General features: G+C 46.2%; 1 protein-coding gene across 3 annotated transcripts in view; it reads right to left on the reverse strand.

The window, feature by feature from the left end:
• SLC4A9 (solute carrier family 4 member 9) overlaps positions 1-27,014 on the reverse strand; it is a 983,109-nt gene that overhangs the window by 500,700 nt on the left and 455,395 nt on the right. For all 3 annotated transcript variants that reach the window (XM_073573700.1, XM_073573698.1, XM_073573697.1), the window contains exon 9: positions 15,035-15,209. In XM_073573700.1, coding sequence (XP_073429801.1) covers positions 15,035-15,209 — 175 coding nt within the window. The remainder of the gene's footprint in view (positions 1-15,034; positions 15,210-27,014) is intronic.

Here is a 27,014-nt window from a genome sequence, read left to right on the forward strand (position 1 = left end):
ACCGAACCTGTAGAACCCGGAGAAGTAAGCTGGGCCCAGAGACCTGTGGTGAAATCCATTCTGCATTTTCTTTGCTGCCTGTGTTGTGCTGTATGGCATTTCAATGGAGCCCATGGAAGTCAACTGGGTTTCCTTGTTGACCTTATTCCACATGTTCCTTCCAGTGGTTCCCCCCATTGATTCAAATTGGCAATCCTGTCATTCCTTTTGGTACAACCCCAGTGACAATGGCTTTCCTGCTGTGCCAGCCAATAGACAAGGGCTGGAGCGAGCCGCGCAACCCCCCACCCCACAGCAGCTAAGTGGAGGCCCTTCATGACGGTGGGTTGGAGGGAAGGGGTTAATGATCCCAAAGGGTGGAGGAGGGGGGTAGTAGGGGATATATTAAGGGGCTTTAGGGGCGGTTACCTTCAGTTCCCGCTCTGGAGCCACGAGGGATTATCCAGGAGAAGACCCTGCAGTTGAGCCATGGTGTCCATACAGGCGGTCCTGGAGAGGCTGCGGGCGGCAGCAGAGGCGCAGCCGGTCGGATGGCTGGAGCAGCAGGTGGCCGGTATCATCGGGGGAGGCGGCGGTGCGGCCGCTGCTGCAGATTCTCCCCGGACGAGGAGGAGGGTCAGGCCACCGGAGCACCTGTCAACAGGTTCTGCACCGAGCACCTCCGGCCAAGGTGCCTGCCAGTAGGCTGGCCCCGGGCCGGGAGGAATCCACGGGCCGGCCCGGGTGCAGCGGCGGTCGACAGGGCCTTCTCCTAGGCCTCATCGGGAAGCGGGGCCTGCGCGCGTGGGGACAGCGCTGATGGATGACGTCACGGCAGGCCACAGTGGAGTCTGGCGGCCTGCCTCTTCAGCGCGAGGAGGCGTGACGAGGGCAAGAGCGGGGGGATTATCGGGCGGCAACCCCCGGTGGGCGGGGCGGGCTAGTGCCTCCTGTGCTGCTGGCCCCTTGACTGGACCAGCGGAGGGGGAGGAAGAAAGCGGACGGAGCATCAGACATGCGGTGAGGGGTGCGGGCAGTGGGTGGCCACAGACGGCAGCCCCTGGGCCTGTGTATCCTGCTGGCCTCGGCGGGGGTCGGACCGTGGACGATTCAAGAAGAGAGTGGCCCAGGAGTGCGGCGGGGTCAAGAGAGCCTGTCTCAGCAAGTATCGGACCTCTGTGGACGGAGGGTCTTCTACGCAGCTCCAGTCATGATGCTCAGCGGGATTCAGGAATGGCGGCTGGAGGAGACACAGCGTCCTCGCAGCCCGGTGAGTATGCTTCTGTGTCCTATCTGTCATCACCCTTAGTAAGGTCTCCTGCGGTCGGGTGCGGAGTGGAGGGCCGGCCCGGGGCGGTGGGACAAGTAGTGGGAGAGCAGGGCCCGTCGCCGATTGGGGGGCTTGGGGACATGTTAGCGTCCGTGCGGGATTTGCTAGCACGGATGGAGGGAGTTAGAGAGCCATCGGCGCATTTAGCTGCCTGGGTAGAGTCGACGGAGTGAGGGGTTGGCTCGTCGGGGGCGGCTAACGAGGTTTCGGGGGGCCGAGCGGACCCAGTATCTGTGTCAGTTCAGACGGAAAAAGAGAAGGAATGTCGGGTCCATTTAGATGATAGGGCCCACGGGGAGGTGTACGTATGTTTTGAGGGCCCGCTGGGAGCTCATTTAAAAAAAGAGGTGTGGGAAAAGATCTGGAAGGATGAGTATGTTGAGATTTTTTTCCCTGTTACCGCTAGAAAAGTTCAATTTGGATAAGGGAAAGAAGGACGATAGCAAAAAGGAGGAGGAGGAAAAACGGAGGTGGCGTTTGATTCCACAAACGTTTGCTAATTGGCTCCAGGCGTTTGCAATTCTGGCTAGCTTGATTGGTGAGAAGGCGCCTGAGAATTGTTCTCCTCTTTTTTGTTATTTGGATTCAATTGGGGAGGCATATAGGGTATATGGGGGTCAGGCTTGGCTTCGTTACGACAAGCAATTTAGGCAGAGAAAAGCGATTCGTCCGGCGATTCGGTGGGATCAGAAGGACATAAGTCTGTGGTTAAAGGTCATGACACAGTCTAAATTTGGCCATTCCTTTCTTGGCAGAGGGGGGGCCGGGGGGCCAGCTCATCAAATGTGCAAAGCGGCGGTCAAGGGGCAGGCGGTCAGTCGGGTCAGTCGGGTACCCAGAAGTAGGGTCTCTGCTGGCAATTTAATGATGGGCAATGCAAATTTGGATCGAACTGCAAATTCAAGCACCTGTGCTCCCATTGCAGCGGATCCTCGCATGGGGCTTCCAGATGCTTTAAGTAACAGAAAGGAAGGGCTGAGAGTGGTAATTCCAAAGGGGGAGACGCCAGTGAGAATAGCCGCGATGGCCCCTTATCTAAATAGGTTCCCGGATGGTGAAAAGGCTGCAATATTGGTGTCTGGTTTTACGGATGGTTTTAGAATTCCCGACCCTCCTTTTGAAATACCGTGGGGGCGGAAGAATCTCAGGTCAGCTGACCTGTATGGGGCAGTGGTGTCGGAAAAGTTAGCAAAGGAAGTGAAGTTGGGACGGATGGCGGGGCCGTTTGAGGATCTGGTTGTTTCGCCCCTGGGGGTGGTGCCGAAAAAAGAGCCAAATAAGTTTAGGCTTATTCATCACCTATCTTTCCCTCGTGGTAGGTCGGTGAATGATGGCATTGATCCGGAACTGTGCTCGGTGGTGTATACGTCATTTGATGAGGCGGCGGATTTGGTCCGGATGTGTGGTAAGGGGGCACTGTTGGCGAAAACGGATATCGAGTCGGCGTTTCGTTTGCTCCTGGTTCATCCAGAGAGTGTTAGGTTGTTGGGCTGTTATTGGGAGGGGGAATTTTTTGTTGATAGGTGTTTGCCAATGGGTTGTTCGGTTTCTTGTGCGTTGTTTGAGGCGTTCAGCTCTTTTCTTGAATGGGTTGTCCGGGACGTGTCGGGTTTTGATTCAGTGATTCATTACCTGGATGACTTCTTGTGTATCGGTCCGGGTGACTCAGGCTGTTGTGAGAGGTTGCTTAGGGCCGTGGTTTGGGTTGCTGAGCGCTTTGACGTACCGCTTGCTCCAGAAAAAACAGAGGGGCCTTGTAAGTGCCTATCTTTTTTGGGAATTGTGATTGATTCAGTGGCTTGGGAGTTCCGTTTACTGGACGACAAGGTTGAGGCATTGCGGGTTGCGGTGGCTCGAGCTAGACGGGTGAAGAAATTGTCATTGAGAGAGGTGCAGTCACTACTTGGTAAATTGAATTTTGCCTGTCGGGTCATTCCGATGGGAAGGGTTTTTTCTCGGCGTCTGGCAAGTGCAACGGCGGGATTGAAGGCCCCACATCATTTTGTTCGACTTACTAGTGATCATAAGGCGGATTTGGAGGTGTGGGACAAGTTTTTGGAGCAATATAACGGAAGATCATTGCTCATGGAGGAGGCAGTTTTAAGCGAGGAGTTGGACCTGTTTACGGATGCATCAGGTGGAGTGGGTTTTGGGGCGTATTTTAAGGGCCAATGGTGCGCGGCTGCGTGGCCTGACGAGTGGGTTCAGCTGGGCCTCGTTAAGAATATCGCTTTGTTGGAGATTTTTCCCATATTGGTGGCGGTGTACCTGTGGAGGGAGGAGTTTCGGAATAAAAAAGTCAGTTTTAATTGTGACAACATGGGAGTGGTGTGCTCCATTAACAGCTTGACTACGTCCTCTCCTCCGGTGATTCGAGTTCTGCGGCAGCTAGTTTTAACTTGTCTATCACTCAATGCTCATGTGATGGCTTCTCATGTGCCTGGTGTTAGGAATTCCATTGCTGATTCTTTGTCTCGTTTGCAGTGGGAGCGCTTTCGGACTTTGGCCCCAGAGGCGGAGGAAACGGGTCTCGAGTGTCCAGCCGGGCTTTGGAAGGTGGTCTCAGGGCTGCAGAACCTTTGATACGGGCATCTTTGTCTGCTGGTACTTGGCCGATCTACGAGTCGGTTTGGAGTTCTTGGGAAAACTGGTTGGGGACACGTTCGTATGGCAACTCTGGGGAGGGTCATTTGGGCGCGTTGCTGGCGTGGTTGGGTTTTGGGGCGGAGGAAGGGTGGTCGGTGTCTAGGGTGGGGCAGGTGAGGGCTGGTTTAGCTTTTGGATTTAAATTGCGGGACAGGTTGATTTGTTTCTTGGTCAGCCAGGCTATTAAGGGGTTCAGACGTCAGGGCAATAGGGTGGATTGCCGGCGTCCGCTGTCATTTGGTATCCTTGAATGGTTGGGGGCGGTGTTGGACGAGGCCTGTGTGTCACGGTTTGAGTGTTCTCTTTTTCGGGCGGCTTTTTCACTTGCCTTTTTTGGGGCATTGAGGGTGGGGGAGTTGGTATCCCCAGGGCGGTATTCCGGTGGGGGTTTGTTGAACAGGGACGTGTTGGTGGGTGACAGTGGTTTGGAGTTTTGGATAAGGAAGTCGAAAACGGACCAGGAGAGTAGGGGAAAAAGGGTGGTGTTGGGCGCTGTGCCTGGATCTCTGATGTGCCCGGTGCGCTGCTTGCGGGATTATAGATCGTGGCAGCAGAGGGGCGATGGGCCATTGCTACGGCATGTTGGCGGTTCCTTCTTGTCGACGTTTCAGTTTGTGGCGGTTTTGCGTAAAGGCCTGGGCAGGTTGGGTATTGATGGGACTAAGTTCACTTCTCACTCTTTCAGGATTGGGGCGGCTACGGAAGCGGCTGTTGGTGGTTTGGGTTCGAAGGTAATACAGCGGATTGGAAGGTGGGAATCGGGCCGTTACAGGTCATACGTCCGCGCTGGGGCTTTGGGTGCGGAACTACGTTAAGGGGAGGATGTGGTGTTAGTTGTTTGCACGGTGGCTAATGGTGGTTTTTTGTCGTTGCAGGTTGCACTCCTTTGCTGGTTTGGATCCTGGGCCATTCCTTTGTGTATTGGGTAGCTCGGCGTGCGGATGTTCGGCGAGAAGGGCGGCAGTTGGGTTTTTTGCGAAGTGTGGCGGTAGTCAGATGGTTGGGCTTTAGGGGTATGGGTTGGAACAGGGTTTTGCAGGAGGTACATAATAGAACTAGGCTTGACAAGGATCCTGATATTCTAGTTCTGCATGCAGGGGGAAATAATTTGGGGGTCCGTCCTTTCCGGGAATTGGTCAAGGACATTAAGCACGATCTTCTGCGGTTGTGGTTATCGTTTAAAGGGTTAACTGTGGTGTGGTCGGAGATGGTGCCGAGGAAGACTTGGCGGCATGCGAGATCGGCGATCAAGTTAAATAGGGCACGGATAAAGGTTAATAGGGCGGTGTCTAATTTCGTAATTAGGAACGGGGGGGTGGTGGTTCGGCACTTTGACCTGGAAGGAGGGAGTGGGGAGTTTTGGCAGGCTGACGGCATTCATTTAAATGATGTGGGCATGGATTTATGGGCTTTGGGTCTGCAGGAAGGGATTGAGAGGGCAATGGCTTTTCGGAATGGGGGGGTCTCAGGCAATCGAGGTCTTCAATTGCCTTCGTTGTGGCGTGTGGGGGGAGGGGGTCCTTGAAGTTGGTGCTAAATTGGTTTTGGGGGATCTGTGGTTATATGGATTCCTCAATGTTATTATCCGTGGTTTGGGTCTGGTGATTTGGGGGGACTTCCGGCAGTGGTTGGTCGGATCCCCAGGGATTAAGTGGACAGTGTAACCCCGACGGGGTTTTGGTGCTCCCGAGCCAGTGGGGTAACGGCTGGGAGTAATTTATGGTATGTGTTTGTCCACAAAAAAGTATTCTTTACGTTTTTGTCACCAGATTTGGAGCTTCAAGGACCCTCCACAAGGTTGCGATATATTTACAGAATGTTGTACATTACTTAAATAAAAGGCTGCTGTGGCCATTATATTCCATTTTGGTGTCCTGGTGTTATTTGGGGCTCAAGTGGGTGGGGAGTTTCCTGGGAGGTTGGTGGTTGGAGGAGGTAATCCAGCCGCACATCGCCAACTCCAATGTCATGTGTTTTGGTTAGTTAAAGCATGTACTTTGATAGAGCTATCCCCATATTTTTAATTTCTTTTCAATAAAAGTGTATTTTGAGTTCATCTAAAGTATTCTTGCCAGAGGAACAACAAAGTTATGATTTACTTGGGTTTTGAATATCTTGCATTTCATACTACCAACACAGTGGTGACTTGTAAATGCCGACTGCATCGCTCTTCAAAGTGCCATTCAATTCTCAAAACAAAAGATGACAACGTAGTTCAAGAACCAACAGATCATTATCATGACTCCTGCCCTCAAAAAGCCGAAGCAAATGCGCTTCTGTGCTGCAGAGCATTTAACCTATAATTCTATACTATTCTCTGTACTGCAGAGCATCTCACCTATACCTGTATACTATCCCCCTGTCCTGCAGAGCATTTAACCTATAATTCTATACTATTCTCTGTCCTGCAGAGCATCTCACCTATAATTGTATACTATCCCCCTGTCCTGCAGAGCATTTAACCTACAATTCTATACTATTCTCTGTCCTGCAGAGCATCTCACCTATAATTCCAGATTATTTTTCTGCCCTGCAGAGCATCTCATGTATACTTGCATATTATCCCCCGTCCTGCAGAGCATTTAACCTATAGATCTATGCTACTCTCTGTCCCGCAGAGTATCTCACCTATAACTCGCTACTGTTTTCCTGTGGGTATTCATGTCTGTGGGCAATTTTCTGTGGGCATTTTTCACATATCATGTGAACATCCTCACCTTCCACCTCAAATATCATAGATCTGAAACTTTGTGATGATGCAATTGGCAATTTTCCATGTGGGCAGTTTTCCACGTGGGCAATTTTGCTTGTGGGCAGATTTCCATGTGGGCAGTTTTCCATGTGGGCAATTTTCTGTGTGGGCAATTTTCTTGCGGGCATTTTTCCTGTGGACAATTTTCCTGTGGGGAATTTTTCTGGTCACCAATCATGACAACATCCGGATCACCAGACACTAGCAAATTATGATTCAGACGGAACCCCCGGTGGGAAATTCTCTAAAATGAAGCAGATGGAGGCACTGTGGATGTCGTCTGACCTATGATCTGGTGGCGTCACTCTTTTTAGGCGTGCATAGAAGTGCTGATGGGTGCAGTTTTGCGCACTTTTGTAAAGAAGGACAACACTGAACAGAGGCAAGACACAGTCCAGTGTAACTCTGCTGCCTAATTATAGCAAATAGATCCCTTGGGAGTTTCATCTGAATCACATCACTTGGAGATTTAGATGGAAACCCTGATGTAAGTGCTTAGCATAGAGCGCTGGATAAATATGATCCCAAACATTATGTAAAATCTTCTTAACAAAAGCTTCAAATCAATCGACAAAAATAGCAAGTCCCCACTCAGGTCCATCATCTGTCAATCAAAATATAGGGGGTTTCCACGGTACTCGCAGTACAAAAGCTCTGGAAAAGCAAAATTTTCCCCACAAAACAAATTCAGCATATTCTACACTCCTAACTCCAAATGCACCTGTCCCTTCTAAGCCCCACAGTGTGCCTAAACCACATTTAGCATCCACATGTTTGGCATTTTTGTGGCCCAAAGCCCACCTAATTTAAGGGTGCATGTCTCCAGAAGCATGAGCTGGTTACTACCACATACTGGTCACTACAACCTCAGTTTGCTATTTTCACTCGGCAACATCCACTGTTGCTTGTTTCTGGAAAACACCCATGAAGGTATAATTTCCAAAATGGGTCACTTGAAGGGGGGGCGCTGTATATGGAGTCCACAAACTATTCTAGGAAAATCTCTGCTCCAGGATGCAAATTGCATTCTGTCCCTCTCGAGTCTCGATGTATGGCTAAGCAATACTGTACAGCTACATATGGGACGTTTCTACATTCAGCAGAAATTGTGGTGTCCAGGTCGGGGTTGGTTTCTGGTTATCTTCTCCCTAGTCTGGTCATGCAGGGGTTAACTTTCCTTGCCTGATTTTTGGATCTGTTTAGCTATTTCAGTCTGCTGCTGTCTGCAGGCAGCATCAGTTTTAGTTCCCGCCTCCGGCTTTAGTGGCTGACCCCATTATACCCTGATTTCTCCTCTGCCCATTTTCCTAGGTCCCGTTCCTGCTCTCCCCTGTGACTATGCTCGTCTTAGTGCTTGCTCTTTGTATTGTGACCCCTTGGTATTTGACCCAGCTTGTCCTCTGACCTGTTTATCTGTCTTCAGTCTCTGGCATTCCTGCTCCTGGTCGGCTCTGACTTTTCTGGCTTGTTTCTGAGCATGTGTATTGCTGTGTCCTCTGGTACTTTGTTTCCTGTCGGTTCCTGACCCGGTCTGTCTGACTTCTCTTCTGCCACCTAGTGGCACCTGTCCTGCGGTGTTGTGGTGCTCCATTGTTAGTGCAATCTTTTTCCCCCTCTAGCACCGCCTGGTGGAGTTAGTGCACTACAACATCTTAGCAGCAACACATTATAACTGACCTTACATTTGAAGGGGTTTATTAATTTTTTTTCCTTGGTTATGGATCCCCTGCGCAACTTGGGTGATCAGGTGCCCAGTTTGACGCAGATGATGCAGAAATTGTCTGTGGAACATAGGGTCCTGGCCATATCCCATATTCAGTTGCAGAAAGAGTTAACGGAGATGGTTAAAACTGTGCAGGGTGCCACCCCCCATGTTGTCAGCAGGTAAGGTGATTCTGTAGATGTCGCTTTGCACTCTCCCGAACCCTCAATCAAGCTCCCTGACAAATTTTCTGGTGAAAAGGATAAGTTTTGCATGTTCAGGGAAAGTTGCAAATTGTTATTTTCGCTTAGACCTTGGTCCTCTGGGGATGTAAGTCAGCGGGCGGGGATAATTATATCCTTATTCAGGGAGGGTCCCTAATCTTGGGCTTTCTCGTTGCCCCCTACTTCCTCTGAACGGATGTTGGTGGATAGGTTTTTTGAGGCCTCAGGACTCATTTATGATGAATTGGACCATGTCATGGTGGCAGAGGATACTATCATGGGTCTTGCCCAGGGAAATCTCTCAGCCGAGTGATATTGCTTGGAGATTATACGACTGTTCCCAGAAGTGTCGTGGAACGACTCTGCGTTTATTAGGTGCCAGTTCCAGAGGGGACTGCCTGATCATTTGAAGGATGCTCTGGCTCTCCATCCACCATCTAATTCTCTGGAGGAGGCTATGACTCAGACCATCCCGATGGATCAAAGAAAAGGGAGAGAGGTATTATGCAGCAGGAAATTTCTTTACTGCCGAGTAAACCCGATGCGACGCCTCAGTCCAAGCACATGGAGGTGGGGATCACCATCGTCAAGGAAAGGGAGAGGAGACGACAGCGAGAAGGGAAACTCTGCTTGTACTGTGGTTATCCGGAACATTGGAAAAAGGACTGACCCTCTTGTTCTCCAGATGCCAAGGTACCGGGAAATGCCTAAGTCTGGGTAACTGTCGAGGAGGTTGCCCAGACTCTCGGGTACCTTTTTCCTCATCTCCTAAATTACAGTTGGAAGTGGAACTTTGTGTCAAGAACGGTTGTACTCCCACTTCAGCTTTTGTGGACTGTGGGTCATCTTTGACCTTGATTGACTCTAATCTGGTGGCCAAATGTAAGTTAGGGACAGTCAGGTTGGGAACTCCCATTAATATTGTGGCCATTGATAAAACACCCCTTGCTAAGAATGTCATTAAGTTTATATATGAAAAGTTTATTCTTAAGGTGGGGTCCTGTCTAGTGATAAGCGACTATACTCGTTGCTCGGGTTTTCCCAAGCATGCTCGGGTGATCTGAGTATTTTGGCGTGCTCGAAGATTTAGTGTTTGTCGACGCAGCTGCATGATTTGCGGCTGCTAGACAGGCTGAATACATGTGGGGATTGCCTGTTTGTTAGGAATTCCACACATGTATTCAGCCTGTCTAGCAGCCGCAAATCATGCAGCTGCAGAGACAGAAAGTAAATCTCTGAGCACACCAAAATACTCGGAGATCACCCGAGCAACGAGTATACTCGCTCATCACTAGTCCTGTCATCAAGAACACATTACATGTTTTTTTCTGGACAATCTACCTGCGGGACTGGTGTTAGGGTTTCCCTGTTTACAATTACATAACCCGATCATTGACTGGGAGTCTCGGGGCATTGTTAATTGGGGTCCTAATTGTCTCAAAGGTTGCCTTATTAATGTGTCTGTGTCATCCATCAGTCTGGAGGGTATTCCAGAGTACTTGAAAGATTTTGAGGATGTAAGCTCCAAAAAGGAGGCTGAGGTCCTACCACCACACCGCCCATTCGATTGTGTTGTTGATCTCGTTCCTGGTGCTAAATTGCCTAAGGCTCATTTATGCAATCTCTACAGCCTCAAGCAGGCTGCTATAAAGGAGTACATCTCTGAAAGCCTCCCTCTGTTTCTCCTGTGGTGGCTGGGTTCTTTTTGGTTAAGAAAAAAGATGGTGGTTTGCGCCCATGCCTCGATTTTTGAGGATTAAACAAAATCACCAAGAGGAATACTTACCCCCTCCCACTTATTCCTTATTTGTACAATCAATTGTCTAGGGCCAGGTGGTTCTCTAAGTTGGACCTCAGGGGAGCATATAATCTCAACAACATGCGGCAGGGGGATGAGTGGAAAATGACATTCCTCACCTCCAAAGGTTTGTTTGAGAACCTGGTTATGCCTTTTGGTCTGACTAACGTGCGTTTCAGAATTTTATTAGTCATGTTTTTTATGATTTTATTGGGCGCTTCATGGTGGTGTATCTGGATGATATCCTTATACTGTATATTCTGCTGATAAACTGAAACATATGGGTCATCTCCGTGCAGTCCTCCAGAGGCTCAGGGAGAATTCTCTCTTTGCTAAACTGGAGAAATGTTCATTTTTTGTACAAGAATTGTCCTTTCTGGGGTTTATTTTGTCTGCTGAGGGATTTTGCATGGACCCTAGAAAGGTACAAACTATTGTGAATTGGGAGTAACCCAGAGATCTCAAGGGTCTTCAGCGATTTCTGGGTTTAGCCAATTATTATAGAAAATTAATCAAGGGGTTTTCACAGGTGGTTAAACCCCTCACTGATTTAACTCGCAAGGAAGCTGATCTCAAAAACTGGTCAGCTTCAGCTTTAGCGGCATTTTCTTCTTTAAAAGAATATTTTATGTCTGCCCCTGTACTGATTCAACCTGATCTGTCTGAGCCATTTATTGTTGAGGTGGACACCTCAGAGATGGGAGTGGAGGTGTTGTCCCAGGGGCACACCACATTAACCAATTTAAGACCCTGTGCTTTCTTTTCTAAAAAGTTTTCCTCTGTTGAAAGCAATTATGATGTGGGTAACCAGGAGTTACTAGCTATTAAACTGGCTTTTAAAGAATGGAGGCATTTTTTGGAGGAGGCTGTCCATCGAATCACAGTTATCATGGACCACAAGAACCTGTCTTACACTGAATCTGTCAAACGTTTAACCCCAAGCAGGTGAGGTGGTCACTTTTTTTCTCGATTTCAGTTCTCCATCACTTATAGGCCTGGATCCAAGAATGTGAAGGCTGATGCCTTATCTCGCAGTTTGGATCCAATATCACCTCCTGAACCTCCTTCCTCCATTCTTCAGCGCGGGGCAGTGGCTGGGGTTTCCTCGGCGTTGGAGTGGGAGATTCTGGAGGCCCAGTCTCTTGCTCCTCCACCCATGCCTGATAATAAGTTCTTTGTGCCTGTCCAATATCGGTTAAGGGTGCTTTGTGAATTCCACGACTCGGCTCTTAGTGGGCATCCTGGAATTTAAGCCACGCGGAAGGCTATCGCTAGGCTATTTTGATGGTCCTCATTCGCTTCTGATGTAACTGTTTTTGTGTCATCCTGTGAAAACATGTGCCCATGCAAAAACTTCCCATAACCGGCCGGGGAATTGGTTTTTTACTTTGTCCCACTATTGGACTTTCATTTTTTGCAGGGTGATCACTTGTATATCAGTATATCATGGGGATGCAGCAGCATCCCTATGCTATGCAAACTGTCAGCGCTGCACTGACAGACTAAGTTGCTGATCATAATGACATTGGGTCACTAGGCTATGGTCGGGACCCCGCGTGATTGAGTTCGAGCATTTAGGGGGTTAAAGTGCCATGATCACTCCTGGCACTGAATGCTGGGTGTCAATTGTCAGAATCAGCTGACACCCAACAGCGACCATGCGCACACAGCTGGTGTACATGCAAAATCGCCAAGATGTATCCATACGTCCCAGGTCAATAAGACCCAGGTCACAGAGGCGTATGGATACATTTCTGGTGGGAAAGGGATTAAAATGTACACCTAGTCCTTTGTTTAAATTATGTTTTCCTGTTTCTTCCAGGCCAAAAGTCAAGAAAAGGCATATGAGAAGAGAAACTTCTGAGGGTTTTAGGGTTAGTTCCATTCACTACAGACCTTCTTCACTGAGGCTGTAATATCAGGGTGGAGGTGGAATAGACCAAAAAAGATCCTGAAAAGGTACTTTGAAGAAGATTAGTGAAGAATCTTAGGAAGGGTGACCAATGTAACGCGTGCATTTTTAAGAAACTACACGGTGGAAACACATCTCTGGACGCACTGCAGGACAAAAGTGGCTACATACCAATTATTTGGGGGGTTGATATCAGCAGCTTGCTCAAGTGTTAGTAATGGAGAGGTGTCAGTCACACACTCCCATTACTACCCTAGAAGTAAAAATAAATAAACACACAGAAAAAATACTTTATTTGAATAAAGACTCCCCACACTCCCTTGTTTACCCATTTATTAATTAAAAATAAATCAAGGATGCTCCAATGATAATCCAATAGTGAAATGACCCACGGTTCCCATTGAATCCTAGTATTTGAGAGAACTCAGTGGTTGATACCTTTTAATACCTAACTGAAAAGATGGTAACAAATTGCAAGCTTGCTAGACTACTCAGGTTTCATCATCAAGCATAGAATAGCACAAAATCTGGAAAGTCACATATTTATGCACAATAAATATGTGACTCTTCAGATTTTGTGTTGTTCTATGCCTGATGAAGAAATCTGAGTAGTCTTGAAAGCTTGTAATTAGTTACCATTTTGTCAATTAACCATTAAGGCTGGGTTCACATCGCATTAGGTGCCATTCGTTTAACGGATCTGTTACTAAGCGGCACTAACGCAATGTAACGGATCCGTTAATGCACCCATTGCCATCCATTATCGTAATGCATCCTAACGCATGTCAAAATCGGCATGCATTAGCAATGGTACGTTACTTTGTGATGCACCTCCAAACGTAGTCTACAGAGTTTTCGGTTACGTTAGGTCGAACACACAGCGAACGGACACGTTCGCTGTGCATAGACCTCTATTACTAACGCATGCCGATGGAATGCTACCATGTGTTAGCGCATGTGTTAACACGATCGTAGAAAAAAAAGCATTTGGGCATCATTGTTAGCGCATCCGTCTAACGGATCCGTTAAACGGATGGCACTAACGTGATATGAACCTAGCCTAAAAGGCATTAACCACTGAGGACTCTCAAATCTTAATAATTTTCTATCTACTGGCTAATACGGTACAAAGATATATCTTTCCTGCATTGAATCCTATGAAGTCTCGTTGTGAGAAAGTTCTCAGAACGAGACTTCAAAATTCACTCCTGTTCAGCAGCAGGGGTGGAAATTCTCATGCTCCTAGTGCCGCTGACCATGAGTAACACTATAGAATTTCATTCTGAGAATGTTCTAAGCGAGGCTCAGTAGGGTTACTCGCGTTCGGCAACAGGCAGGAGCTTGAGAATTTCTGTGTCTGCCTCTGAACAGGAGTGAACTATGATATCTCGTTCTGAAAACTTTCTCACAATGAGACTCCATAGGATTAGATGTGCGTCATGGGACATTTCACTTTTGCATTACCATCGGAACTTACTGGATTAATTTTTAATTAATAAATGGATAAACGAGGGAGTGTGGGGGAGTCTTTATTCTAATAAAGTTTTTCTTTTCTGTGTGTTTGTGTTTTTTTAACTCCTTATTTACCAGGTTAGCAATGCCAGTGTCTGATAGACATCACCCCATTACTAACCTCTGGGCTCAACAGACATTTCACAGCTGACATCAGCCCCAAATATTACCCCATTTGTCAAAGCACCAGGGCAAGTGGGCATAGCTGGGTAAAGCATCAAATAGCGCATCTAATGGATGCTCCTTTTCCAGGGCGGCTGCGAGCTGCTATTTTTAGGCTGGGGAGGGACAAATATTCATGGACCTTCCCAGCCTAAGAATACCAGCCAGCAGCTGTCTACTTTCCCTGCGCTTGTTATCAAAAATAGGAGGGACCCTATGTGTTTTTTTTTATTATTATTTCAACCATGGAGCGCAAGCCAGTCACAGCCAAGATTTAGCATGGCTGTGATGGTGCCGGAAGTACACTGGAAAAGTTTGTCAATTGGCTGTGCTGCAGCCTTTCAACAAGCTTTATTAGTCTGCCTAACCTGAACAGTATACCGGACATACAGTAAGACGTCAGTGTTCAGGAATTGGTACCGGACACTAGGTGTTCAGTACTGGAAACTAGGTGTTCAGTACGAACCTTGAACTTCACAGTTCAGGTTTGCTCATCCCTAATTGGGAGGATGTGTGACCTTTCAGCTTATTTTGCAAAAGATAAGAAAGGATACACCTGAAACTAGATGGTGGATATGGCATTAATTAATGGAGATTAGGAGACATGATTTGTCTCTATACTTGAGGTGTAAATGAGATTATATACCGTAATTATCATATCCTTGGAAATAGTGGACTGTGAAGATAAGTCCTAGTTTGTGCATATTGAATATATTTTCTTTTAAGCTTAACCAACCGAGTTTCGCTGCTGCACTGGAATTTTTTTTACAGACATTTTTCATAGTTATCGCAAATATCATATGCTCACCTTTAATTGTGTTTTTACAGTATTGAAAACAACCAAGTGGATGCTGCAGGCAAATGCTTTATAATGTGAAGCTACAGAACCAGTTTAGTACAGGACCCCTGTCACCACAGTTCCATAGAAGTCACATCATCTGCTTGTATAAACTACATGACCAAGATGAAAAAGAGGAAATACAGCATGAAGAGATTAATTGTATGAATATTAAATACCTGCATGTTGTCTGTTGCATCTCCTAGCATACCACCAAAAGTGATAGAATTTGTTACAGTTGCCAAATAAATAAACATAATTGCTGAGAGGCATTGAAGATTGAGGGCATCATAAAAATCACTCCAATACCATGGTGCCTTTCTTCTGATATCCTTTAGGAGTCCACCAAAAAACCTTAATGACAAAACAAACACTTTTTTATAGCAGTAGAAATACCTGACACTGTAGGTTACTGTGCACAATCCTGCTGACAGGTCCACTTTAAACTATTTTAAATAACTCCTGATTACACAAGAATAAAAACACTGGGATGAGAAGAGATTGCTAAGGTTATGTGCACAAGATGTGTTTCATGGAGGATTAGGCTCCAAAAAAGCCTGAAAAATCGCTAACTAAATGCTCAAAAGAATAAACACATGCATTTCTATGTAAAAACAAATTGCTGTTCTATGTTCAGTCTCCTGAGTGATTGCAAAGATGCCAGTTAAAATAAGTGAGCAGTCCATTCTTCAGGCATTTTGTACTCTTACCAATGAAACACTAAAAAAGATCTTCAGGAAAAAAAAAGTTTGTCTTTCACTAAACATTTTCTTTTTGAAAAAATCGTTCAGTTTGTCTGCTGAAAAAGACGTCATGTGCACATAGCCTTACGGTTCATTGACTAGCATGGTACTGACTTTACTTCTCTAAGTTGTAATTTTTTTTTTGTGCTAATGATGAATCTCCCATTTGATGCGCTTCTGGCAATACTTTTCCACAGTTGCAAAAAATAGTAAAATATAAGGACCCCACTTTAAAGAGGACCTGCCACAATGTCAAAAGATGCCAGTTTTTGTCCTTATTTTATTCCCGATGCTCTTCTAAGTGCTCCCTTATTTGTTCTTTTGCTTTGTTTTTAATCCAGAGATATGGCATTTTTTATTTAGTGCAAATTGTTATGGCTTTGCCAAATTGAGCGTTAGGCCGGGGTCACACTAACCGACGCAAAATACGGTCCGTAGTTTACAGGCGTAATACGGATGAATGACCCCTAAATAGTGCTCCGTATGTCATCCGCAAGCAAGGTGTGGTCGCGTATTTTGCGCATGTCACCATCCGTATGTAATCCGTATGGCATCCGTATGCTGAGATGTTCTCGCAGCCTTGCAAAATGGACATTTAACGGTTTTGAGGCCTGCTAACTATTTAAATCATTAGCCTGCACCCTACTTATTATTGCCTCAGGAACAGGTGGCTGCCTCCATTCTGTCCATTTGTGACCTTGCCTTCACTAGGTGTGTTGCTGTTGTATGTGCAACATGACAGAGGGTCTGAGTTTCAACACAACTGAGCAGGTTCTCTTCAACTGGCTTTTGTCACGCCGCTTTGGTCACCCATACCCAGTGATAGTGGATTCGCGGAGGATGAGACGCATGTGGGTCCATCCACTTTTGAGGCAACGACTCACAAGAGGTCATTTTCACCGCCTCTATTCTTCTATGCGGGAGCATCCTGTTAAATTTTACCAATACTGTCGCATGAGCATTGCCACATTTGATCGACTCTTGGAGACAGTGCGCCCTGGGATAACCTTTCAGGACACAAGGATGCGCAAAGCTATATCTGCAGAGGAGCGACTTCTACTCACAATACGGTATGTACTACAAAACCACATTCTCTATGTTCATAATGTGTGGGCCAAAGTATGTATTTTTGGCTTGTTGGACTAAGTTTAATGCCCTCATCTTAGTCCACATATGTTTAAACTTATAGACCAGAATGTTAGGTCTAATATGTACTGAATATCACTTAGTCATTGTGCAACCAAATATGTGTGTGTTTGTCTATCTCAATTCCTACCAAGGTTGGTCGGTATGTAACTGATTTTTTTGGCCTTTCTGCATTCTAAAATTATCCATTTCTGTTGTTCTTCAGCTTCCTGTCCACTGGCCTGTTTTATGCCGCCCTCCACCATGAGTTTCTCATTGGAAGATCTACCATTTCTGGCATTGTCAGGTCAACATGTATAGAAATCTGGACAAGACTCCATCAAGTCGTCATGCCCGAGCCCAGGATGGAAGACTGGTTGAGGATATCAAGGGACTTTGAGGAGGAATGCCAGTTTCCTAATTGTATTGGGGCCCTTGATGGCAAACATATCCGGGTGCGTAAGCCGCCGAACTCTGGCTCCCAATTCTTCAATTATAAACAATACTTTTCTGTTGTATTGTTGGCTCTGGCAGACCCTCAATACAAGTTTATAATTGTTGACATTGGGGCCTATGGAAGGACAGGAGACTCTAGAGTCTTCAATACTTACATAATGGCTCGGTGGCTACGCACCAACCAGTTGGGTCTACCACCACCACGCCAGCTACCAGGCTCCACTGAAGAATCAGTCCCTTATGTCCTTGTGGCAGATGAGGCGTTTCAGTTAACGCGCAATGTCATGAGGCCATATCCCCGGCGCAACCTTGACCACAGGCGCAGAATCTTTAACTTGTGCATATCACGTGCTAGGCGACTGGTGGAGTGTTCCTTTGGCATTCTTTGTGCCAAATGGCGGGTACTCCAGTCTGCCATTCAGCTGAGTGAAAAAAATGTTAAAGCCTGTGTGGTTCTTCATAACTTCACCAGGATACATGATTGTTCCTCCACTACTGGTGTTGTGCGTAGTACGGACAATGTGTGTAGGGTGAGACCACCTATCAACCCTCAACGTAGACCACTCTCTGGGCTCAAAGTGCGTGATATTTTCACAAATTACTATATCTCACCTGAGGGGGAAACTTCTTGGCAAGAGCATGCTGTTTCAATGTTATAATTTTGGGCTTTATGTGTGTCTAAATATATACAGTTGTGGCCAAAAGTATTGACACCCCTGCAATTCTGTCAGATAATACTCAGTATTTTCCTGAAAATGATTGCAAACACAAATTCTTTGGTATTATTATCTTCATTTAATTTGTCTTAAATGAAAAAACACAAAAAGAATTGTCCTAAAGCCAAATTGGATATAATTCCACACCAAACATAAAAAGAGGGTGGACAAAAGTATTGGCACTGTTCGAAAAATCATGTGATGCTTCTCTAATTTGTGTAATTAACAGCACCTGTAACTTACCTATGGCACCTAACAGGTGTTGGCAATAACTAAATCACACTTGCAGCCAGTTGACATGGATTAAAGTTGACTCAACCTCTGTCCTGTGTCCTTGTGTGTACCACATTGAGCATAGAGAAAAGAAAGAAGACCAAAGAACTGTCTGTGGACTTGAGAAACAAAAATGTGAGGAAGCATGAGCAATCTCAAGGCTACAAGTCCATCTCCAAAGACCTGAATGTTCCTGTGTCTACCGTGCGCAGTGTCATCAAGAAGTTTAAAGCCCATGGCACTGTGGCTAACCTCCCTAGATGTGGACGGAAAACAAAAATTGACAAGAGATTTCAATGCAAGATTGTGCGGATGTTGGATAAAGAACCTCGACTAACATCCAAACAAGTTCAAGCTGCCCTGTGTTTGCAATCGTTTTCAGGAAGAAACTGAGTATTATCTGACAGAATTGCAGGGTGTCAATACTTTTGGCCACAACTGTATATTTATACCCCTTCTGATTCTATGACTGTTTCATTGCATTGGTAAGCGTATGTTAGTATGCTGACACTGTTTTTGAGAAATCACACAGATACGTAAACTGTAGTAGACAAATTTTTACTTGTGCCTTTTTTTGTTTGTTTTTTTAAAGGCAAACATATTATTGCCATATGAAAACTGTGGCAATGGGCCAAATTGCCCTTTTTGCATAAGAAAACTTTTTTGAAAAGTAACATTTTCAAACAGAACACAAAATAACATTATGCAATAACAACATTGCTACATTAGAAATTTTCAATACAAAGGAAAAAAGAGGTGGTCTCCAGCACCAAAATTATTGATAAAAGATAACACTCTCTTTTCTACAGACATGTAATATCTGTCTGAAAGGCGGAAGGTAGCCTTGCCTGTCAAGGTGGATTATTAATATGATTGGAAAACATTCTGAAAAAATGTGAGTTCTCACTTTTTTCACAAAGTTTGGTGATGGAGACCACCTGTTTTTTCCTTTGGATTGGTATTTGTAGCACCAGTGAAACCGCACTGGACATCTCCTGGCATCAGACTGATTGTGGACACAGAATTATAAATTCTCATATGTTGGGGAAGGAGAAGGCAGAAGAGCAGCCTGTGGTTGCTGCTGGCTACTGTGCCCAACATCGCCCTGTGTTGGGCCATACTGTTGCCCATGATGTGGGTAGTGTCCTGCCTCCTGTGATTGTTGGGGGTACTGGCCAGAGTAATAATGAGGAGGGGCATCTTGTTGGCTGTGGTAGGCACGTGTCTCATACCCACCAAGATAGCCATATCGTCCCCAACCAGGTTGGGACCAGCCTCCAACACTGGGTGGGAACAAGTGGCCATATTGGTGTGGTTGGCTAGAGGCAGACATTTGTGGCTGCTGTATTGAAGGTTGGGTAGTGGGAGGAAGGGGGTGAGGTGTAGGCCCACGTATTTGAGGATCCTCAGATCCTGCTTGAGCATGCATTTGTGGGGGTGCCTAAGGCGCATGAGATTTCTTGGGGAAAGCTGCCACCTCTCAATATATTCAAATATTTCATAGGGAGTATTGGGGTATGTGCACGCATCAAGCAGGATCTGAAAACATCCTCGAATACGGAGCCTGACCTCACGGGAAAGGGCACGGAGATAAAGGGCCAGGCTGCGTGAGTATGCCTCCTCCCCATCATCACTATTTACTCTGGATAAATAATTTAGGACCCCAGTGTCCACATTAGTGCGGGTATCAGTGTTAGGTATTTGCCGCCTTCGGCTTCTTCCTCGCCAGGATGTGCCAGCAGGCTGTGGGGAGCCCCGGATGTGGCCAGTAGGGCTGCTGCTGATGTTGCCCTGCTCCTCTGCTCTTGCTGATGCTGCAGCAGCACCAGATGGTCCTGGTGGTGGGCTTTGAGGCACAGGCAATGGCACTTCCTGACTAGAATCTTCAGCCATGCTCCTAGTAGGGGGAGAAGATGGGCCAGCCACCTCTTCCCCTGCAGACACAGGATCGATGATGGGGTCGGTTTCGGAGCCAGTTCCTCTGTCCTTGAGGTTGGACTGAGTTCTGTTATGAAATAGAACAGAGCCAAAAATAACTAATTATTTTTGGCCCTGTAAAGTATCTGTGTAATGTGGTGTGAGGTATCTACTTATGGTCTGAGATCCAGAATTGGGGAGAGGAAGGAGAGGCGGTCATAGTATATGTACTTTCTCTTGACGTAGCCCGCATCCCCACTCCTGGACCGCTGCTGACGTTCCCGGCGGTATTGGTCCCGGATGCTTCGCCAGCATCTCATCACATCTTCCACTGCAATGTGACAGGAAATATTGTCAAATTCACATATTTGATAGGTCACATTTGCTACCAGTTGTCTAGGCATGGGGCCTTCTGGGGTGTGCTTTCTACCCATGGTGGCATATCTAATTGGGGCATACAGGCCAGATACACAGGGTCACATTAGTTGATGTATCAAGTAACTACACTTAATAACTTGTTTGGCTAGAAGGATGAGGAGCTTGTGGCCTGGCCCAAATTATGGCAGTGTCAAACCACGTGTCACATCAAAATCTAACGGCCTCATGAGGAAAAAAGTACAAGCACAGGAAGGGGGGTGCTGATTGTATATTCATTTTTTGTTGTGCGGTAATTGTACTCATTTTTTGGCTTGTACTTACTCATTTTCTGCTGCTCATCACGTGGCCGATCACCAAAGTCATGGAACATCTGCCTACATATGCGCCTCCATGACACCTCCTTTCTTGCCCGGTTGGCATAATGGGCATCACGTTGGTCCCATATTTCGGGCCGCTACTGCACCAGGACAATTAGTATTTCCACATTCAGAAAAGAGGACGCCATGATGCTGCTGTACTCCATGGAGGCGTACTTCCTGGATGTCTGGAGCGCTTTTTGAGCTCATTTGCATGTATCAGCTTCCTGATGATGGATTGGGCCATTTCCTGGCAGCAGCCAAAAGACCTGCGTATTTCTCGCAGGTCACATGTGTGGTCTGTGTGTCATCCGTGTTTTTTGCGCACCCATAGACTTGCATTGGCGTACTACGGCCGTAGTACGCTGACAATCGCAGCATGCTGCGATTGGCACGGACCGTAGAATACGAATGAGAAATATGCGGCTGGTGCGAGGTACCCCATAGAGAATCATTTGTCCGTGTCTAATGCGTGCTTTAACGCCTCTCACTCGTCCGTATTCCTCTCTAGTGTGACCCTGGCCTTACTAGTAAGATTCTCTGGAGCTGTGCATTTTCTGCATTACCCTGTGAGCAAAGCTTCCTTCATAAAGACGAAAAAAGTTATTAGTAACGTTCCTCTGGAACCAAATTTAAAAAGTATGCAATAGACAGAATTTTCAGGGAAGCAGCAATAATAAAATTAGAGCAAAAACTAGCCACTTCATCAAGTATCAGCTACTCTTTAAAGGGGTACGCCAGGGAGATTAAACAAAATTGTGCTGTCCCTGCCCTCAAGTTGAGAAGCACATTGCTCTTTATCTTTAGAACACTTGTAAATCCATGTCACAGGACCTGCTCCCCCTCCCGTCTGGGTCAATATGTCACATACCAGTGGTCAGCTCTCCCTGTGAGTAACAGTCAATTCGAAGTAAGGGGGCATGTTGGGGACATGGTCTGCACCCTGCTAGTAGCCCTGCAGTGAAGGAGATATTATTAGGCTGCTGGCTGCTACTAGAACTCGGGGAGCAGGCCACGCACCCCCTCATCTCAGACTACTGACAGGGAGACATTATCAGAGGCTGGCATGACAGGAGCTGGTTTTCACTGCACTGCTCATCCCTCCATCTGGAATATTACAGTACTGTGCAGCTCCATGCTGTTGCTATCAGCCAGGCTCCTGAAAATAGCTGTTTCTCTGTATAGAACGGGAGGCACGTCAACATCATTTTACTTTGGACTGGTGTGTGACATAATGTCCCAGATGGGAGGGGGGAGTAGTGAGGAGCAGCTCCTGTCACATGGAATTACAAGTGTTCTAAACATAACTGGGCATCTCATCTTTATAGTTTACTAGATGGTGGCCCGATTCTAATGCATCGGGTATTCTAGAATATGTATGTAGTTTATTTATGAAGTTTTAATAATAATGCAATAATGCACCCCCCAATCCTGATATGCATGGTCCTCTCACTCCTCTTTCCTGGTAAGCATGGTCCCCTCACCCCCCTTTCCTGGTATGCATGGTCCCCCTCACCCCCCTTTCCTGGTATGCATGGTCCCGTCACCCCCTTTCGTGGTATGCATGGTCCCCTCACCCCCAATCCTGATATGCATGGTCCTCTCACCCCCCAATCCTGATATGCATGGTACCCCTCACCCCCAATCCTGGTAAGCATGGTCCTCTCACCTCCCAATCCTGGTATGCATGGTCCCCCTCACCCCCATTTCCTGGTATGCATGGTCCCATCACCCCCCTTTCCTGGTATGCATGGTCCCCTCACCCCCCCTTTCCTGGTAAGCATGGTCCCGTCACCCCTCTTTCCTGGTATGCATGGCCCCTTCACCTCCCTTTCCTGGTAGGCATGGTCCCGTCACCCCCCTTTCCTGGTATGCATGGTCCCCTCACCTCCGTTTCCTGGTATGCATGGTCACCCTCACCCCCTTATCCTGGTATGCATGGTCACCCTCACCCTCCTATCCAGGTATGCATGGTCACCCTCACCCCCCTTTCCTGCTATGCATGGTCCCCCTCCCCCCATTGCTGGTATGCATGGTCCCCCTCCCCCCATTGCTGGTATGCATGATCCCCCTCACCCCCCTTTGCTGGTATGTATAGTCACTCTCACCCCCCTTTCCTGGTATGCATGGTCCCCCTCCCTCCCATTGCTGGTATGCATGGTCCCCCTCCCTCCCATTGCTGGTATGCATGGTCCCCCTCCCTCCCATTGCTGGTATGCATGGTACTCCTCCCTCCCATTGCTGGTATGCATGGTCCCCCTCAACCCCCTTTGCTGGTATGTATGGTCCCCCTCCCCCCCATTGCTGGCATGCATGGTCCCCCTCCCTCCCATTGCTGGTATGCATGGTCCCCCTCCCCCCATTGCTGGTATATACATGGTGCCCCTCCCCCCCATTGCTGGTATGCATGGTCCCCCTCCCCCCATTGCTGGTATGCATGGTCCCCCTCACCCCCCTTTCCTGGTATGCATGGTCCCCCTCTTTCCCCCCCATTGCTGGTATGCATGGTATCCCTCACCCCCCTTCCTGGTATGCATGGTCCCCCTCACCACCCTTTGCTGGTATGTATGGTCACCCTCACCCCCCTTTCCTGGTGTGCATGGTCCCCCTCCCTCCCACCCATTGCTGGTATGCATGGTACCCCTCACCCCCCTTTCCTGGTATGCGTGATCTCTGTTAAAAAAAATAGTTATATACTCACCTTCCGACAGCCTCCGATCTTCTTTCCACGCGGCCTCGCGGTCCCAGTAATGCATTGCGCAAAACACCGCTGATGACGTCGCGATCTTGAGAGAGTAATGTCATCTCCGGTCTAAGGCGCAAGGCATTACTGGGACCGCAAGATCGGGTGCGTGGAAAGAAGATCGGAGGCCGTCGGAAGGTGAGAATAACATTTTTTTAATTTTAATTCTCTTTTTTACAGATCAAGGCCTGCCGCCTCATTGAGCGCTGCGCCCGACTGTGCCCGCCGCTGACTGGTCGCTGCCGCGACCAATCAGCGGCAGGCGCAGCTTACTGTTACTAACAGCTGCACCTGTCGCTGATTGGTCGCGGCCTGGCGGCTGCGACCATTCGGCGACCCGCGATTTCGGTTACAGACAGACATGATAAGACGATTATATATACAGCACTAGATGGTGGCCCGATTCTAACGCATTGGGTATTCTAGAATATGTACAGGACTGTGCCTGTGTAATGAGCGACGCAGCAGTGATGCCTTTAACAGCTGTAATGTGCCTGTACAATAAGCGATGCGGCCGTGTTGCTGCGACGACTAAGCGACTGTCGCTGATTGGTCGCGGCCTAACTGCCGCGACCAATCAGCGAGGCGGAATTTCCGTTACAGACAGACAGACAGAATTAGACAATTATATAGTAGATGAGAGCAGGGACAGTAATTTTTTTTTTATCTCCCCGAAGTACCCCTTTATATGTTCTTTATGACAAAGGTTTTTCCTTGCAGAAGAAGCACAATGAGTCACAACACAAAAATATACATGCACAATAATAAACTTTCTAACCTGTTAAACTAAGGAGATTTGTGTGCTTATAATTAAATATATTGTATGCAAATAAAACACTCATATATAAAAGTGAAGGAACATCTGTGCAACATTAATAAAAAAACCTTTAAGTCACCCATTGTCTCAGCACTTTGTAGAAAAACATGATGGTGAAATTGAAGGTCCAAAATTTATTTGAATAAAATTAGTCAAACCAGATTGGAGATGGGGACAATAATAAACAAATGCCCAGGGTCTTAGTATGATGGATATTTCAGCTAAACACACTAATTCCAATAGATTTGAATAGCAAAATAATATTATTTTATTTTTAGATATGGGATCACAAGATACATTAAAGCATATTAACTTCATTGCAGCTGTGTTTTGTATTCATTGGATATTTATGATAGGATTACAGGTATCTTTGGAACAATGGGCTTACCTTTTGATTGTTTTACAGTTTTGGTGCATTTTTGAAGGTAGAGTTTTGATGTGAATTAATGAGGTGCTGGGTTGTTATATCATAAAGGGTTATATTTTTAGACATGAAATAAATAAGTTTTTATTTATGTAACACATAATTAGAAGGAATATAAAACTTGTCTCATTAGACTTCCCTGCAAGACCCTGAAGAATCCCGTGGCCATCTTGCGGCCAGGGGGCGTCACCATGGAGACTATTAGCACATTGTGTTGTGCTGCTGGAAGCACACAGGGGGCGCACCCCCTGTGCTATGCTCCTCAATGTTGCTGTCACTATTGACTACATATGCATCATCATGGGCTTATGACAGGTCACTGATCCTTCAGTGACCTGCCCCCTAATTTACATATATACTGTATATATATATATATATATATATATATATATATATATATATACACACACACACACACACACTGGATACTGTATATACTATAGTTTGAAAAAGATAAATAAATAACATTCATCATACAGGTGCCAGCAGCAGCACCAGCTCTGTAGCATGATGCAATGTATAATATGCATATATTCATTTTATTAAGGTATTTTGTTTTGTTGAGAAAAAAAAATCTTAATTAAAATGGCACCGGCGGCTGCGCTGCATGTATCATCTGCGCTGCATGTATCATGTTCCGATAGATGCCACTGCGCAGGTGCTGCCGACAGCGCCATTTTGATAGAGGCAAATTTGTTTTTTCTCTAGCAAAATAGCACCAGTAGGATGATCAAACAGGAAATGACATTGACAGATCAGAAAAATATTATCAGGTAAATTGTATTTTTTTTATAATATGTATAGTGATCTGTCAACCTCGTTTGTTTTCCTGTTTGATTACTATACAAGACAACACTCTACATTTAGGGACTTATGCCACACTATGACTAAGAACGCATAGTTTGAAACACATCAGTTTGCTGCACTTCCCTGGGATCTACATTTTTTTACAATTAAAATACTTTTTAAATTATTTTTCAAGAAATATTTTGCTTTTAGTTTAACCTTCCCGGACTTGCTGCTGGAAACTTTTTCGCTATTTGTCTTCGCTCCTGCTGCTGACACAGGCTTGCATGTCTTTGCACTTGCCGGAGGATTTCAATTCACTGGTGAGCTGGATAAACTACATTTTTTCTATGTTTATCTGTACGCATGTGCTCTGTGTATACAGTTATGGTTGAAAGAGTTGGCACCCTTGATATTGTTCCAGAAAATGAAATATTTCTCCAAGAAAGACAGATGTTTTGTTATACACATGTTTATTTCCTTTGTGTAAATGGAACAACACAAAAAAACTGCAAAAAAAGCAAAGTGTACATAATTTCATAAAAAACACCAAACATGGGCTGGACAAAATTGGTGGCAACTTTCCAAAATTGTGGGTAAACAACTTTGTTTCAAGAATGTGATGCTAGTTCAAGCTCACCTGTGGCAAATAACAGGTGTGCACAATATGAAAATCACACCTAAAACCAATAAAAAGGGGAGGAGTCAACTCAATTTTTGCGTTGTATGGCTGTGTGTGCCACACTAAGCATGGAAAACAGAAAGAGAAGAGAACTGTTTGAGGACTTGAGAACAATATCAACAATCTCAAGATTATAAGTCCATCTCCAGAGATCTTGATGTACCTTTGTCCACGGTCTGCAACATCAAAAAGTTTACAACCTATGGGACTTTAGCTCCTTTCCCTTGAAGATGACAGAAAAAAAATCGATGAAAGGTTGCTAAGCAGGATAGTTTGGATGGAGTATAAGCAGCCCTAATCAAGTTCCAAAGAATTTCAAGCTGTCCTGCAGGCTCAGGGTGCACCAGTGTCAGCACGAACTATCCATCAACATTTGAATGAATTAAAACACTATGGCAGGAGACCCAGGAGGAACCCACCGCTGACAAGGACACATAAAAAAGGTAGACTGCAGACTGTAAAAATGTATGTAAGCCAAAATCCTTCTGGGAAAGTGTCTTGTGGACAGATGAAAATAAGAGCTTTTTTGTAAAACCCATCATTCTTCTGTTTATGTAAAAGGGAATGAGGCCTCCAAAAAATAGAATACAAATACATCTAGTCAAATATGGTGGAAGTGTGAGATGAGTGTCGGCTCACCAGAGTGGTATAATTTCGTATACCTGTACCCACACCAGTATAATCTCCGCACCTGTTGTAAATAGATTTGCTTCTCTACTGTAAATGTTGATATTTGGCCACAA

The sequence above is a fragment of the Dendrobates tinctorius genome, unplaced genomic scaffold (genome assembly GCF_039654945.1).
Source record: "Dendrobates tinctorius isolate UK_male_01 unplaced genomic scaffold, ASM3965494v1 ptg000036l, whole genome shotgun sequence".
Lineage (NCBI taxonomy): Eukaryota > Metazoa > Chordata > Amphibia > Anura > Dendrobatidae > Dendrobates > Dendrobates tinctorius.